General features: G+C 36.7%; 1 protein-coding gene and 1 long non-coding RNA gene across 2 annotated transcripts; both read right to left on the minus strand.

Annotated features, from left to right (window-relative positions):
- Positions 1-1,039: 1,039 nt before the first annotated feature.
- Positions 1,040-17,816, minus strand: LOC117712526 (uncharacterized). Its single transcript, XR_004607321.2, has 4 exons — positions 17,646-17,816; positions 7,073-7,110; positions 1,926-2,030; positions 1,040-1,173 (listed from the first exon to the last, which is right to left on the minus strand). It is a non-coding gene; the product is annotated as an uncharacterized LOC117712526 (long non-coding RNA).
- Dcaf16 (DDB1 and CUL4 associated factor 16) lies at positions 10,839-17,614 on the minus strand. The gene is given in 5 exon segments (XM_076938780.1): positions 10,839-11,143; positions 11,146-11,358; positions 11,361-11,439; positions 11,442-11,470; positions 17,527-17,614. Coding segments are annotated over 5 exon segments (624 nt in total). The 3' UTR covers positions 10,839-10,928.
- Positions 17,817-17,824: the final 8 nt, after the last annotated feature.

Below are 17,824 nucleotides of genomic sequence, written 5' to 3' on the forward strand. Positions count from 1 at the left end.
TACACCTATAATTGTGTCAAATGACTTAGCCTTCTTTTAAACAAAGGTAACATTCTGTATATGAACTGAAAAACTTTTAACATAAAATGTAAACTTTATGGAGGCAAGAATTCTTATCTGTTTCATGTACTACTAAAGCTGCAGTGACTAGAACAGTGTTTAGCATACCACTATTAGGTTCTTACATATTTATCAAATGACCAAAAGAATGAATATTCTTCTACAAGAAGTGGTATTTTCAATAGTAGTATATTAATTCATATAGATCATGATTTATAATCATATAGATGTACTTAACATAAATAATCATGAAAATATAAAGCCACATTAAGAAGCTACTATACCACTTAGAATGTATAAAATAAAGAGCAAATGTTTACTAGAATGTGTAAAATAATGAGCAAAATATAAAGTATTTACAAAGACACATGATAAATGAACTTTTACCTATTACTGGTAGAAGAGTAAAATGATACAATCATTTTGGAAAGTGTATGGCAGTTTTACTACAACTTAATCACACATCACTTATGACATCAATTTGACTCCTAGGTTTAATACAAGAGGATGTGTTTGTACGCATCCACAAAGACATAGGATGTTTAGGACAACTTTATTTGTAATAACCCGAACATGTTAAGAACTCCAGTGCCAACAATGGGTAAAAGATAAATGAATTGTGGTAATCCATGTGATAAATTACAGAAATAATGAAGTAGAATGTTGAAGGAAGAAGATGACTATAATATATCACATAGTGTATGATCCAATTCACATGAAGTTTGAGAAAAAAATAGAAATAACTGGTTTTTATAAAAGTAGCTATTTTGGAATTCTGTGGAATCAGAAATTTTTGTGCTATATTCTGAGTGTATGTATCTTGATATAATCTTGACATTAAAATTAAGACATGGTTTATGAAAACCCATTTTTCATTTCATGTCAGCAAGGCATGTGTGCCTTTGGTAAATTATCATTAGAAAATATTATTATTTTGTATTTTTCTTTCTTCATGCCTGATCAAGTGAAAGGCATATTTTAGTCTTTATAAGTTCATTTGGACTGAATGACCAAGCTGTCTGTTGAATAAGGAGATATTTCTTCTTTCAGGAGGTCTTTCCTGTTTGAATCTCCTTTTTATCAATCTTGATAGTATCCATAGCTTTTCTTCTCCTGTGGAAACAGAGACAAAAATTCTTTCCCAATGTAACACAATTCCAGGTTTCTCTTCTAAGGATTATACACTAAGTGATATATTATACACATCAACACATCTCTAAAATATACAGGCTGGTTTAATCCAGCAGTTTTTCCCCTATTATTTAGTGTCTCTCCAAAGCTGTTGTATGGTGCACATATTTTAGCTTTCCAAAGTCTGCAAAATGAAATATATCCGTTTGCCAAATTTCATTTCTTTGGGTACCTGTGGTGTTTTGAATATGCTTGACCCAGGGAGTGGCACTATTAGGTATTACCTCGTTGGAGGAAATGTGTCACTGTGGGGGTGAGCTTTGAGACCCTTCTCCTAGCTGCCTGGAATACAGTCTGCTCCTGGCTTCCTTTGGATGAAGATGTAGAACTCTTGGCTCCTCCAGTGATGCTTGCATGCTACCATTCTTCCTGTCATGATGATAATGGACTAAACCACAGAAACTGTAAGCCCACATCAAGTCTGCAGAATTAGGCACATCCTCTCCCACTGAGGCTAGATGTGGCAGCCCTCTGCTACATATGTGTCATGGGCCTTGAATCAGCCCCGTATGCTCTTTGTTTGGTGTCTCAGTCTCTGGAAGCTCCCAGAGGTCCAGGTTATTTGCTCTGTGGATGAGTTTCCCAACACTGACAGGGAATGACTGAATCCAATTTAATATGAGGAGGGGCTATAGGAGGCCCCCTATGGTTTTTGTCAATAGCAAAAAAATTACCTTCCTTGCCTTTTTTTTGTTGATCTGCATTCAGTAGTCTAATGTAGGCCTTTGCCATAACTTCTGTATACTCCAAAAAGCTGAGGCCTTTCTTTTGGATTATCTCTAGAAAAAAAAAAACAAAACATTGTTTCTAGGAATGCCTTGTCTACAATCTCTTTTCATATGATCTTGCTTACAACAATTAAAACACCTGACATTTTGGTTTTTTTAACTTTTAAAAATTATTTCTCTTATCAAAGTAACATCATAAACATGAGATCCAATATTGCTGTATTTCTAATTCTTCCATCCATTGGTGTTGATCTTGCCTTGAAAGGCATAATCAACTTTTGCATTCTGAATTAGCATTTTCAAAACACAAAGATTTGACTAATATTTGTCTGACTTCTGAATCTGATACTATTCTATTTACAGCTGAAGTCAATCTTTGCAAAAAAGAAAGAAAGAAAGGAAGGAAGGAAGGAAGGAAGGAAGGAAGAAAAAGAAAGAAAGAAAGAAAGAAAGAAAGAAAGAAAGAAAGAAAGAAGGAAATCAGTGAAGGCTTATGTTGGGCCTTGTATAATTTTAGTAAACGGCATAGCCCTCATTCCTGATTCTTTAACATAAACAGAAACCCTAAACTAATGTCCTTTCTGGTATCATTTTGGAAGTCACCAAGGAGTTTTTCATTCTGGTATAATTTTATTTTTTTACTATATCCCTGACTTAACGTTCTACTTTCTGAATTTTGTGCAATGTTTTTACATTAAGATTAAGAATTTAAAATTCTAATTTTTCTCATAGCTCTTTCTGGTTATTTCATGAATGTAGTATGTTCTCCAATATTTCCAAGAATATTCTAGATTCTTTGGTAGTTTTATGTTCAACTTTCATGTTGGAGTTTCCTCAAATGTCTGGTGATTCTTAATTGTCAGTGAATATTGAGTTTAAGTGACTATAAGCTGTGTCATAATGAGCAAGGCTTGTAGTCTTTGGGTCTCACTGTAGCAAACAATTAAATGTCAAATTATTGTTCATCTTTTCTGGATGGGTTGGGTATGCCTGGGTATATACACCTATAATAAGCAGATAGAAAATGCATGCGGGCTTACACTCACAGTGTTCTTCATAATGGCATTCTCTGTTGCCTTGTCCTCAACATAGCTTTGATCCTGTCTTTGAGTTCTCAGTTTTGTTGGTTCAATTTCTCCAGTAAATAAGCCTTCCATAATTTGCTAGAAAGAGTTAGTTGCCTGGCTAAAGATAGGCAAAAATTATTTTCAAAAAATGCCCCTGCTTTCAATTTTGTTCCACATGTCTCTTTCAGTTGTCCCTTTAACCTTTGAATGGTGTGGAAGCAGTACTGTCTTCTAAATTTGTAGACTTTATCTAAACATTTATCTTTGTTATTTTTAAATTGTATATGTTTGTGTCTGTGGATGTGCACAAGAAGACATTGGATCCCTTGGTGACAGAGTTTACAGGAGAGTGTTAGCCACCAGACATGGGTGAGAAACCAGCAAAGGTTGTCTGTAAAAGTGTTCTTAGACATAGGACTGTCTCCCTAGCTCTTTCTAGACTCTTTTCTGCTGTGGAAATTAAATGAGCCTAGCTGCTAGAATACTGCTATGTACACTTTTTTTCCTAAAAGAGCTATAAACTGACCTTTTCCTCGCTGAAGAATATAAGTACTTTAAAACCCCACAAATAAGGATCCACAAAACACAACCTCTTCTACATATGACTGAAGACAACACCATGAAAATTAGAAATGATTTAATTGTTAATGTGAGTTATTTTGGCTCAATACCATATCTCTTCAATAAAGTCTCTGTTCTGCAATTAGGCTTACTCTTTAACCCTATAACAATTCTAACTTTGGGACAACTATGCATGAACCTCCCTTACTAATAACTAATTAAGTATTTAATGACACCAAACCAAGCACAATGCCATCATCATATTCACAGGAATGACAGATAACATAGAAGCCAGTGCATTCTGATTTTTAGATAACTAGTTTTTTGTTATAGCTCCCTTATGTCATCATTTACATGACATTCTATTGTGGGGGATATCTGCAGAACCACCAAATGTATAAATAATGACATTGAGTATTTTATATAGTTTAAAGCTTAGGCCTTTTGCCAAGGACCAGCCAAGGGTGGGAGGTTTGAAATCAGTGTCTCAGGCAAGGATGCAGGTATAAGCTGATAGGTGACTCACTGTTGTTCTGAAACTGTGCTTGAAGACCACCTTCAGGTTTTCTCTCTCTCCTCTCTGAGTTTACCTCAGCCTTTTATTGGTTATACACTTCTTTGTTATGCAATAATTTATAATCAAAAGCCTTTGTATTATTTTCCTCAAGCCCATTATTTTTACTGAAAACCCCCATGTAATTATCACCAGAAAGCACAACACACACACAAAGGCATAGTTCAGTATCTGCAAAAGCAAGTTATACATTAACTTTTGACTCTCAGAAAAACCTCCAAATCACAGGTCATCTGGGCATGAACTTGTGGCTACAACATTAGCAGGAGAACAGAAGGGTGCTAAACAGGCCAGGGTAACATTAATATTTTTACCTTGTCTAAATTTGCACAATCTCTTCCTCCAAGTTATTGAGCTCATCCTATTATCTGTTTCTACAATGCCTTTCAAGCTTGTTTTCATATGCAATTATTAATTCCCCTTGCATCTTTTTCCATGGCTCCTTCACAAGCCTGAATTCTATCTGTTAGAACTTATACCCTAGTTTCCTCAGGCAGGTGATGCCAGCAGGGAGGTCAAAGTCTTTCCAGGAAGGTCAGTTCACTAATCCTACAGATCGCTTGTGGGGTCCAAACTCTTATACCCACCCTTTATCCTTTTTATTATAAATATATCTTCCAATTTTCCCAACCATATTTCTGGAACAATGGGGGCCCTCACCATTGCTCACTAATCCAGTAGATGCAGCTATTTCTTCCTCTATCTTGTTTTTTGTATTTTCTATGGCCATCCCTGTCCTTAGTGACTGGACCCAGTGTTTCTTTCCCTTGGGGTCTTCAATTCCTTTAACTACTAAAACTTCAGGTCTCTCAAAAACATTTCCTGCTTCAAACATTTCCTGGTACAACTTAATCATCATGAGTTGGCTAAAACTTCCCAGAGAACAATTAAGGCAGTCAGCCTCCACCTCCAGAACCCCTTGTCCTGATATGCCTGAGTTGACTGCTTGAATGGCCAGGCCAGAGCAGTTTGTTCCTAATAAACAAGAGAGCCATTTCCTTCTCTAGTAATGCCCGCAATCACTTTCTCAGAAAATTTTACTAGAGTTGTATTTGAGGACAAATATGATATAGAAAAAGGCAAAACAGATAAGCATGCAAGAAAAAGCAACACCATCTGTATACTAGAAAGTCAGAAATGCATGATTCAAGTTGTTGGTGCTCCACAGCCAAAACTGTGTCATGCAGCCACGTTCACAATCATGTCGTACCTTACAGCCTTTTGTTGGGGCAGTCTTCCAGCTACCGTTCAAACTTAACCTGATTATTCTAGCCTATAACCTGCCATGAGGCTAGCTCTATACCTCTCTGTTCCACTCTGGTCCTGTCTGTTCCCCCCTTGTCTGCTTTTGAGTAGGTCACATCTATTTTTGTCTCCCTGCATCACATTCTCTGCCTGGAAGTCCCACCTTTCTCCTTCCTGCCCTAGTTATTGGCAGTCAGTTCTTTATTACAACCAATCAGCAGCAAGACAACCTCTGATACATCTCTAGATTGCCTTTAGGTAGGTGAGGAAGGATTAATATTTACAAAATAGAAAACCTGGTGATGGGCCATAGAAATGACAATACCAACACCCTTCTAGTAGTTAGCTCTCTGCCAGTACGGAATCAACAACTGAAAATACAGAGACACACTTTAATACAATGTGAGAAAAGGTCATTCCCAACAACACTTAAACTTATTGTGTGTACAGTATATATTCCCTTCTCACTCCTTCCTTTTATAAAGTAAAAACAACTTTCTCCCCTAAACACTTCATTTTTACTTGCTAATTTTTGCAACCTGGCACATTTACAGAAACACGTATACTAAGTAAATGTGAGTAACATAGTCAAGTTGTGTCCCAAGAAAGAGCTTTGGCTCTGAATCATAGCTTTAAGCCACTATGAAGTCATCTTCACTTCACTAGGGTCCAACATGGAACATACTTAGTCAAATTTCCCCACAAAATTCATTGGGTTGAGGTCAACATTAATAGCCTTCAACACATAAAGGAATTTTGATTCTTTACATAGTTGTTGTCCCTTTATTCATGTCACCAGAGTAGACACTCTGTCAAAATGTAAGCTTATTAAAGGTACAATTGTAAAACTCTATCTATGGGGTCTCATTGGTAGATTTATACCCTTGTGCCCTTTCTGAAACATTCACAAAGGGAAATTGTTTTTATTGGACTACCGTCCCGTTAACACAGTGTAAAACAACTGGTGTTAGATTGCCAAGACCTGTTGCACAGCATAGATGGGAATGTAATATTTGGCATCTGCTTAGCTGGTAATCTAAGCATTACTCTCTACCCCTAAATTAGAAATACCAAACCCTACTTGCTCCTTATTTTACTAACTTCTGGGTCCTTCATGGATCTAACTAGATGTATCACTTTGGCTGGTTTACTAGGAACTACTTTAATCTTGTTAGGCCAAGCAAGAATTTGATCTCCTGGAAGATTACTGGTTAAATATGACCTAACCCCAAGGAATCTCAGGATTCTCATGTCACATTGCAATCATCTAAGTTTTCTCACATAACGTGCTCCAATTTGAGTCAACATAAAATCCTAGTACAGTCTTCCTGCTGTGTTGTTATTTTTACTTTATTTTATATTATTATTATTTCCCAAATCAAACATTTCTTTTCCTTATCTCATTGTCACACTCTCAACTCTTAAGAGATGGTAGGCAGTTAGTGGTATATCATTGAGGTTTCCTTGTCTCTCTTCTTGGTTTTACTCCCATGTGAGGATTGTAACCAATTACAACAGTGTGAGGGTCACATGATTATAACCAATGTGAAAAGCCCAGCCAATCACATACAATTATTAAACTATATTTTTAGGTATAGTTTACATGATAGGAGTCACAATACAAAATTCCCCTGGACAAGACCTACCTGTTGGGATCAAAGCTGATCCAAGGCTCTCAGAATCCCTGATGAAAGAACAAAGGGAATATTAGTTCTGTGTCCTTGTCCAGGGCTAGATTTGGCAGGGTCTGGTCTGCTGCTGGGGGCTGGGACCTCTAAGGAGTTAAGGTTTCAGTTCCAGGGAACATGACTTCCCTCCTCTGTACAGAGTAGGGTTATTAGTCACAAGGCTTGGTCTGTGATAGACTTGAGATATCCTATATTCTCTTTAAGTAATATTGCTTGACTAGCTTCCTACTGACTCTGTTCCATTTCTCCCTCTGCATACAGTATATAAATAAGGTGCTGACTATCACAATAAAGTTGCTTACATGAGCCATCAGCTTGAGCAAGGTCTCTTGATCCTAAGCTTTCCTGTCTTTGGTTCTCTCTTCCAGGAAGAATGACCTTTTGGTCCAGGTTACTTCCATTTATATTCCTCCAGGGTATGACTTTTCAATTTTCAGAAAACAGATGAGGTTAAGCCATGCTTATGGATTTCTACAATCCAAGATTATCTGAACTGCTTCAACAAAAGACTTGATTTCCATTAATAAAGATAAAACACCTTGAAATACATTATTGATGTTACCTAGTTGGAAAACCCTATTATTTAATTTCTGTGGGAACTATATTATCTATATTATATATGTTCTACAAATATGATATAGTTCTACTTTATCCTAATTGTAGTGAATGCATTTAACCAGAAGCCCACATAAGGAGAATGTGAAACTGGTTAATTGTCATTCCAATACTCATGTCTCTGACAACACATGAATAAGCAAAAGTTTAAGGTTTTCATTTTGTTCAGCCTAGGATAAAAATCAAGAAACAAATATGCTTTCTTTTTTTCTTGGATATTTTATTTATTTACATTTCAGATGTCATCCCCTTTCCCTGTTTCTCCTCCCTAGAACCCCCCTAGCCAATCCCCTCCTTCTTTTTGCTTTTATACCATTCGAATTACATGCAAGTATTAAAGTCAGTTTTAGGTTGAGGGAGTAGCAATACAATAGATGCAAATAGTCAAAGAACAAGCAAGACAATAAACACAAATAGTCAAAAACAACCAAGGCAATAAACAAAATTTCTTGAAAACTCTTGTGATCACTGTTTCTAAGGGCTTATCAGGATGACCAAATATTTGAGCCAACTTCCCTGTCCTAGCCCAAAGTAATTTTCATGTCTGAAGCCCACTTCCTTGTCCTTGGCCCATGTCAGATTCTTGCCAAGCAGCCCCCAAAGCTCTCTGCCTCTCCCTCTTTTTTATTTCATAAATAAGACACTGCTTCTATAATTGTTTTGACACAAGAAGTTAAGACAGCTACTTTTGTTAATCATTTAGCAAAAAATGTTACTAATGTGTTGAATATACAAGATGATTTACATAAGCATTTGGAAGAATGGATTGATGTTCTTTATCCTATTCAAATTATTGGAAGGAGGTTCAGAATTTAAGAGTAAGGAGCCATCTCGAGCATCACACCAAATACCATTGGATTCGTGTTAGTTTTATAATTTACAGTGGCAGTCATTATAATTAGGAAAAAGTTTAAGACACTTGCAGTGTATTTGGTATAATTCTAACACCTCTTTGGATGTTTTAACTTTGCATAGTGAGCTTATTAATTTAAAGAATGCTGCTCTGCTGATTGTTGATGTGGCAGATACTGCTGATAAAATTATCCATGGCCTGAGGTCAATGTTTCTATTTTGGTCAAGCTTCAAGAATGGCATATATAGCTTGATCATGCTAACCCTTTTTGTCCTGGGGATACTTTTATTTTTGCCCACCGTGTTAAAGCTTGTGCTTAACAACATCAACATGTTGGAAGCCAAAGTACTTGGCTTGAAACTGAAAATGGACCCCCAGACAGAGTTATTAAATCAATAGGCTGGCAAGCCAAGGACCGGTAAGATCCTGCACAGAGCCTCACCAACCTAAGACATAAATGCACTGCTTTTGATAATGCATATTCCACGATGGGTAAGGAAGGCATTCTTGGCAGAATGACCTGAGACAGTTTCTACAGGACTATTTATTTCTAAAGATGACAAGACACTATCACGGGTACTGTCTTGACAGTGTTTCTAGTAGCCATATTCAATACTAAGGAAATATAGAATATGCCTAAGGAATTTATCTCATTTGTTGAGGAAAAATGGCCACCCTTTGTTTAGCATGTACACAGATGTTGGTTTATTCAGCTGCCAAAGTTGGGGAAAAGTTTCCTTTGAAGTAAATATAAAAAAATGCACTCATGATCAAGGAACTTTTATATACACCTTTATATACAGAGAAATATACATACTATGGATACATAATTATCAACAATTTTAATTTTCAGATCTTTACCTATTTCAACTTCACCTTCTCTGAAAAAGGGAAAAAGGTTTCTTTAACACTAAAAGAAAAAAACCCAATTTCACAAAGCAGCTACAAGTTTCTGACATATTGCTATTGTTTGAAACCAATAATCTCCATGAACATTTTTCTTCTATTCTTAAAATTGGCCCCTTTATACTTACGACAGGACAGAATGGCTCAGCATTCTTTACTCTCCTATAATTTGCTAAATTTTACAGAATTAAGATTCTATTACTGTTTCAATTTTAATTATCTTTGTGCTCAATGTTGGAAATACAAAAAAGCAGAACTAAGATGAAGGTATATATATTTTTTAACAACCTGTTTTGATTTACATGCTCAGATATCCAGAATCACACGTAAATCTTACTATTTTAGGGTATGTGAAAAAAATCCATCAGTCTTATGCAGTTTCTGTATGCTGATACCTGTTTTGACTCAAGCATAGCTGGACACATTTATAAGGGCACATACCATCCTTACTCAGCCTCCCCCCACCAAAAAACCAGAAAGCTAATCTACTTAGAAAACAATGCTACTAACGAAACTCTTAATTTCAAATCAGGATAGTTTCATAGGAAGTTTCTTTAAAATTAGAGTATTTCTGAAGAGTTTGTAATGAATGTTGGAAGTGCATAAATTTCTGTTCCAGAAAATCAATACAGGCAAAATATTTTGACCATTTTGCAATTAATACCGAAAACACTAGTTCTGGTGAAAGTTGGATCATTCCATAATTTGAATATATTTATTTGAAAAAGTCTTGATAGCAAGATTTAAAAGACACATTCCATACAGAAGTTTATTTAAATCTAGGGTATGATTTTACAGGCCATATTAGCTAGAAGACAGTGTAATGGAGGACTGTGATACAGTATTCATGAAGTAATTGGAAATAGCTTTATTAGGCTTGGAGTAGGATAAGCTAGAAACTACACCCCTACGAGAAACATGAACCTTCAAGGGGGTGTCATATGAATATATCAATTCTTTGTATAATTATTAGGTAATAATTAGGTAATAATTCTATTATCTCCCTAAAAACAATGTCTTAGAGGGCATGCTCAAATTCTACATTTTCTTTGGATGACGAGATCTTTGGGCCATTAAGTATCAGGTAGAAATTTTAGCAAATCAGGGAATATTGTTTGGTTGAGAAGGCATCAGTTTCCCAAATATAGGTTGTGTGATTTACTTTGTAGCCCTTAAATTTTTTTGTTTTTATTTATGCATAATGGTTCTACCTGCCTAAATGTATCATGAATACCACATGCATTACTGATACACAGGTAGTCAGAAGTGTTGGATCTTCTACAACTGGAATTATAGACACTTATAAGCCACTATGTGGATGCTGGGAATTGAACCTGATCCTTTGCCATAACAAACAATCTTAACTGTGGAGCCATGTCTCTAGTCCCCTGGACCCTGCTCTAAATACAGAACACCACTTATCAAAGCAAATTCTGACTTTTATAGGGAACTATTTAGGAGTTTGATAACTGCCTTCTAGCAATCAGTGCAGGAAAAAGTAGTGTCAAAAAGTTCAGGGTAGGCTGTGTCCTTAACAACATTTGTCAAGCAGTCACAGCAACAAGAGGAAACGTAAGAGTCAGGGCAATGATTTAGAAATTCATGTTTGGGAATGGCTTTACTCAGTGTTCAGCTTAGTTGTTTGATGGCAAACTATTAAAAGTAGTATGATCTCTAGAGAGCTGGCTGGGACTTTTAAGGTGCCTTTGAACAAGTGAGACTCTACAAGAGGCCAGAGGAGGCAATTCAAGAATTGGTTCCAGTTTGGGGACACAATGGGAGAGTTTTTGACTCTTGAAATATATAGACTGGATCATTTTGACTTGTTTTAAGAGTTCAACATAATACAACCAGGATTTGGGATTAAAAGTTTCCAAAATTTAGAATATTTTAAAAGGTCCTTAACCTGGCATGCAGGACTCCCAAGAGGTGTTAGGTTGGGAACCATGGGGGGTCCTCTTCTTCAGAGAAATCCCACTGTTCTTGTAAGCAACCACACAGCTAGACTAGTCTTTCTTTACTTTCTAATTCTGTTAAGCAATCAGAAGATGAAAATTTGGAACCCATTAGAATGAAACAGAAAAGGTGCCAGTTTAAAGGCAAAAAACCTAAACCTCTAACAATGGTAAATAGAAAAGAAATGTGTTCATGAATTTTGTTTTACACATATGAGGTATGCCTCAGGCCTACACTGTGCAGCCCTTAAAAATTATGCTGTGTACTACTCACTTACAAGGATGATATGTTCATTCTCAGGACCAGATCAATGTGGAAGTTAGTCACTTACCTGTGAACTTCCTTCAAACCTGGTTACTCAAGAAGAGTCCTGATCTAGGCAAGCTGATTCTCTTAGTGGTCTCAACTGGTAGAGATACTACATGGAAACACTATGTACTTGGTTTTGTTGGCAGTGATACTGTTTCTTTTTGACAATTAAAGATCATTAGTTTTTGGGCTAGGACAGAAAAGTAGGCTCAGATATTTTGGTCATCCTGATAAGCCCTTAGAAATAGTGATCATGGGATTCTGTTTACTGCCTTGCTTGTTCCTTGACTATTTGCATCTATTGTATTGCTAGTTCCTCAACTCAGAACTTACCTTAATACTTGTATGAAATTAAAATGGTATAAAAGCAAAAAGGAGGAGGAAGGATAGGATAGGGAGTTTATGGGGGGATGGGGAAAGGGGATAACATCTGAAATGTAAATAAATAAAATATCCAATAAAAAAGAAAAAATAGATCAGTAGTTGTTTTGGCTGTCTGCTGGTAGAGATACTTTGTAGTAGTTGTGTTCTGGTAAACTGTCAATAACATCTGATGTTCAAAGATCTAATGCTTCCTACAGATAATTCAATGCCCTTTGAAATGGTGTGTCAGTAATCTGTTATGATAGCTTCAATGTGTGAATAAAACTAGAGACATAATGTTAAGAACTGAATTTACTAGGTAACATTACTATCTATGTATCTAATTTTAGGGCTTTTGAGAAAATGGATGCCGGGCAAGAAGTCTTATAGATGTCTCTCTCCCTCTTTCTCATTTTTTAATTAATTAATTTTTTTCAGACAGGGTCTCCCTTTGTTGCGCAACAGGCCTGGAACTCACTATGTAGATTAGGCTGCCCTCAAACTCAGAGATGCACCTGACTCTGCCTCTGAAGTGCTGGGATCAAAGGCCAGTGCCACCACACAAAGGCCCCATTTCTATCTTATAGACTAAGGACACTTTTGCTGTTGTGAATAGGTCTTACAATCACAAAACTGGCCAAGAGTCTGAGTTATTTTATTCCTCTATTAATTTCTGGACTAGTTTGTCCCCCTTACCCCAAATTATTTGTGTAAGGACACATCCCTTACACCCCAAACTCTAAATAAAGGGTTTATCATTTTGCCTTTAGATGTGTTTGTTGTTATGTTTTAGGGAATCTATTTTGTCCTGTTAGTAGAAATGTTGATTCTTCTTGTGATATCTGAAGTAGTAGTCATATGATCAATTTTATATAAGCAGTTGGGATGTGGGGGAAGTATAAATGTTCACCATCTCCTTCTAAAGGAAAACATTAAATGTAACTCGAGGGAAACCAAATAAAGGTAAGCTCATTTTTACTTAAAAAGCTCTAAATACTACTTAACAGAGTGAAATAGAATGTTATATTCAAATAAAGGCTTACCTAAGAAAAGAATGTAACTTTGCAATTGTTATGTGTCAGAAGCCATCTAGGAAAGGTTATGGCAAGTAAAAGAATTTTTTAGAAATGGACCACCATTTTGCATGGCTACAATGGGTGCGCTCTGAGATGCAGGGTCCTCAGAGACTTCATCCCAAGATTGCCTCTCACTGCTGATATGCCTTTTCCTGCCACTGTTGCATAGCCTAATGATTCCTGGGCATCAGCCCACCCTGGGCAAATTTCCTGCAGATCAACATGAAAATGCACTTTCATGTAGTAATGTTCTGTAGATGAATTGATAATTTCATTATTCCTGATAATGATTTTCTAGAAGTAAGTTGATACAAGTAATTTTAAACCCCTGTAGAATAAAAGCTGCAAATAGAGTTCTATAAACCTTCACTCATTAAGGGTTAATTGTATTAGGAAAAGAAAAAACAGGCTTGAAACAGATTTACAATCTAGGAAAACACTCCTTGGTTAGGAATGAGGCCTCTATTTGGTAACTAAACTGGGAATACAAACTGGGAATAGGTGCAAGGGCATAGAAATAAATGATGGACTAGTCTATTTACACAAGACTTAAAAATAATACAACACAAAGCAGACAATATATCTCGACAAAACCATGCTAACTTATGACATAAAAATTATTGCTTTAGACTTATAATCAATTTATGGTGCTAGAAAAAGATAATGAATGTCAGTCAGATACTAGTCTTAATGTAAACAATTTTGCTGTAATGCCTTAAACCTGTATTGACCTATGACATGAACTATTGCCTTAAACTTACTATGAACTTATGGAATGTAAAAATGCTTTAAAAAACTATGCGATCAATTATCCTGAGAAGGTATAAAAACTAAGAACAATAACAAAGTGGTAGTGTAGCCCTTTCCTCCTTCATCCAGTATGCACGTGTCTAAGTGTGAGCGCCTGACTTTCTTTTCTTTTGCTTTTCTCTCTGGCTCATAAGGCGTTAAGGAACTCCAAGCCTATTGCCTGGTCAGCAAGTGGCCTGAGTCAAAGAGTAAAGAGCCCAAGAGTTTTCTTCATTCCTCTGCTGCTATTAGTAAGAGTTAATTGCCAGAAGCTATCAGTGTTCAGCCTCTGAACAAAAGATAGCAAAAGATGGTAAAGCTGCCAGAAGTCATCAGATTTTGGCCCTTGCTGATGTCACCCTCACTGCCTTCCCAGGGTACCTGACTGTCTGGGGTGGAACCCCAGCAAATAAGGCTGACCAAAATCTTGATGACTGACAGTCTGACGTATTACTAAAAACCTTAGTCAATGATTTAAAGATAACAATTTCACAGGAAGAAAACCGAACACCCAAGTCTATAAAGGTCACAGAAGCCAATGAGTAACAAGTATCTTAAAAGACACAGACGGGTACATATTCCATACTCTCAGATAGAATAAATGAATATTATGAAGACACCAACTTTCTATGAACAGAGGAATAAAGGGAGTATTTGCTTCTACAACAAAAAGCAAAATGCTTCCAACTTTACCTTTAAGCAACAAACAACGTGCTCTCACACTTAGTTTATACCATCTACTTCATTTAGAAAAGAATACTTTTTTATTGTCTTTCAAGTCTGTGTTTTACTGAGACAGGAAAGGCTAGCTTTTAATTGTCCCGTCTTTTTATATTTTTGTTGTTTTTGTTTCAAACAGACTGCATCTGTTAGATCACTCAAAATACTTTCCAAAAGGCTAACTCAACCCCTTTTAAAAAAAAAAATCAACAAGAGTTGTACTATAAGAAATACAAACGCTACATACACAAATGACTCTATTGCTATTTTTCTTTTATATTTCATGTATACATATTTCCATATCAAAACAAATTAACCACATCTATTCTAAACATTTTCATGTATAGTTTTTTTTCAAGAATTACTGATCTAAAATTTAGAATTCAATAACCTTATGGTATATATCATTTAGTTTTTGTTTTCTTTTTTGTTTGTTTGCTTTTGGAGACAGGGTTTCTCTGTGTAGCCCTGGCTGTCCCGGAACTCACTCTGTAGACCAGGCTGGCCTTGAACTCAGAAATCCTGCCTCTGCCTCCCGAGTGCTGGGATTAAAGGTGTGCATCACCACTGCCCGGCTAGTTTTTGTTATTTTCTAAATTAAAGTTTATTGAAGACACAAATTCATTCCTATATGTATTTGTTCTTTCTCACAGAATAAAAGTAAGAATCAGGAACTATGTAAGCTTTACAATGAGACTATGCTGTTTGAATTTCATATAGCATACTGGGAAAGTTCTAAGATTATGATGTTCAAAGCATACCAAACCCACACAGCACTTACTACTAAAAGCCACAACTCTAATCTATAAAAACATAGTCATACTGACCTCTGGTGGTCAGATTCCTTATATTTCACTATGGTGAAATAGATAAAATACTGTAAGGATATATCATGAAACATTTTCTTTTAAATCAACAAAACAATAAAGGTAGCAAGCACCTAAAATGTAGAGACAATGAAAGGCCACAGATTGTCACAAAAAATTATGTTTTAAGTTTTAGTTTGTTTACATTATAAAGGAATGACACACTGGTTCTCATTTTATTATCATTTATTTAAAGTTTTATTTATCTTGTATGTGTGGTACATGCATGTTTAGGTCAGAGACTGACAGGAAGTGTTTCACTAATTACTTTAGACATTAGTGTTTGAGACAGGCTTGCTATTTTGGCAGATCAATGAACTCAAGATCCACTGTCTGGATCTCAGCACCCTCAAGTGCTAAGGCTACAGACGGGTGCAAACCTGCTATTTCTATGTGAAACATCAGGAATGTGACTTCAGATCCTCATGCTTGTCCAGCAAGCACTTTACCCATGAGTCATCACCTCCCCACGTCCTCTAGGGATTCCCAGTGTACCTACAGATTCTGTACACAATTCTGTATGCTCACCAGCCACAGGAACCTAATAAGCATCCGAAATGACACTATTGAAAAAAAAAAAAAAAACAACCTAGAGATCCAGTCTTGGCAAGATAACAAAAAAGGATGTAAGTTATCTTAATAATGTATAACGATTAATTAGCTAGGAATTTTCTATATTTGCTGAAAAAATATTGCTTTTCTAGGTGCTCTGTCTATCTCTGTGTCTCTCAGAATGCACACTCTTAGCTTGTTTTCCTCCCGTGGTTAATCTGAACTTCTTTAAATTAGAGATGTTGATTTCAAATTACAGACCCTTATCACCATCATAGTCATCACTTTCCCCAGCATTTAGTTGTTTAGAATATCTATACATTTTCAGGAACTGGGAATGAAGCAGGAGAATAATTATGGCACATGCCTAGGATGGAATCCCATGGCACCGTGTCTGTGTCCCACTTTACTCATTCTACAAGGAGATAGAAATAAAGGATTAAATGAAGTAAAGCACTTTGAATGGTGTCTGGCACTTGCAAGAAGTCAGTAAAATTTGTTAGTATTAACATATATGGATAAAGCTGAAAACCAGTAGGGACTAAAAAAAAAGCCAGTTACATTTATGGGTATTTATAAAGTGGATAGTTAAATATGAAAAAAAAAAAACGGTTCAATACTCATTCAGGAATTTAATCATGTGGATGTATGTGAAAAACTGGGTGATGAAAATTAAAGAGTACATTTTAAACGTGACATGGGAAGGTAGTAACTCAAAAGGAAAAAAAAGGCATCCAATCGGGTTTGCAATGCTCTATTCTGCTCCTAGTGAATGCTCAAGTGCAGGGAAGAAAAAAAACTTTCCCTTTATCCTGAGTCTAAGTTTTTTGAATAAATCAAGATAAAACTAACTGTAAGGAAACAAAATAAACAAAACCACCCCAAAACACCGACAAAGGATTGCTGGAGAATATGAAATAAGAGAGATCTGGTGACCTAGGCATGAAGTCCATAACACAGATACAACATGTGTGGAAAGAAAGTCTGAACAAACAGATGAAGTCCCCAGTTGAGAATTTAGTTTGGGGGCAGTCTTCTTCACTTCACTAATTTAGATTTTCAGTATAGACGGAATAGGTGGCTGCATTTATGTTTTCCAAGTTATCAGGCAACACGCCAAGTAAGTTTCACGTTATTGGAGTGGTGTGCCCTATGCCCCAGCGGAGGCATTTATTTTGAGATAATTTTATATATCCAGTACGTGATATTAATCAAGGGTGCAAATTCCTTTTATACTGTCTGCGTTCTCCTCCGTTCAGAAGAGTCATTAGGCAGATTTGCAAAGCAGACCTGTATAGCTGGCGCATCTCCAAGCCGCTGCAGCCTAAATTGACCCTGCCTTTCTCTTCCCAGGTCCTCCAGACTGTCTTGTTTCATCGCGGGCAGGCAGTTCCCGCCGGGACCCACTGCGTCCGAAGGACTGCACAGACCCTGGTCCAGGACGTCCTCCGGAAACTTTAACGTCCCCAATCCCCGAACGGGCCCCGCGCGACATCTCCCAAACGTCTCCTTCGCTCGGGATTTACCCGTCAGGCAGCCGGGCGGGCTCCTTGTTCTCTACCCGGCAGTTCTCCACTTTCTCACTTCACTCCCAACCGCAGGATCCGCAACACATCTAGCGCCACCAGTTTAATTCAGAAAGTTGAACGCCCACTCCTGGTGCGCGCCTCGACAGCTCCACTTCCGGTCGTGCCCACGCTTTCAC

This window comes from Arvicanthis niloticus, chromosome 7, assembly GCF_011762505.2.
Source record: "Arvicanthis niloticus isolate mArvNil1 chromosome 7, mArvNil1.pat.X, whole genome shotgun sequence".
NCBI classification, from domain to species: domain Eukaryota; kingdom Metazoa; phylum Chordata; class Mammalia; order Rodentia; family Muridae; genus Arvicanthis; species Arvicanthis niloticus.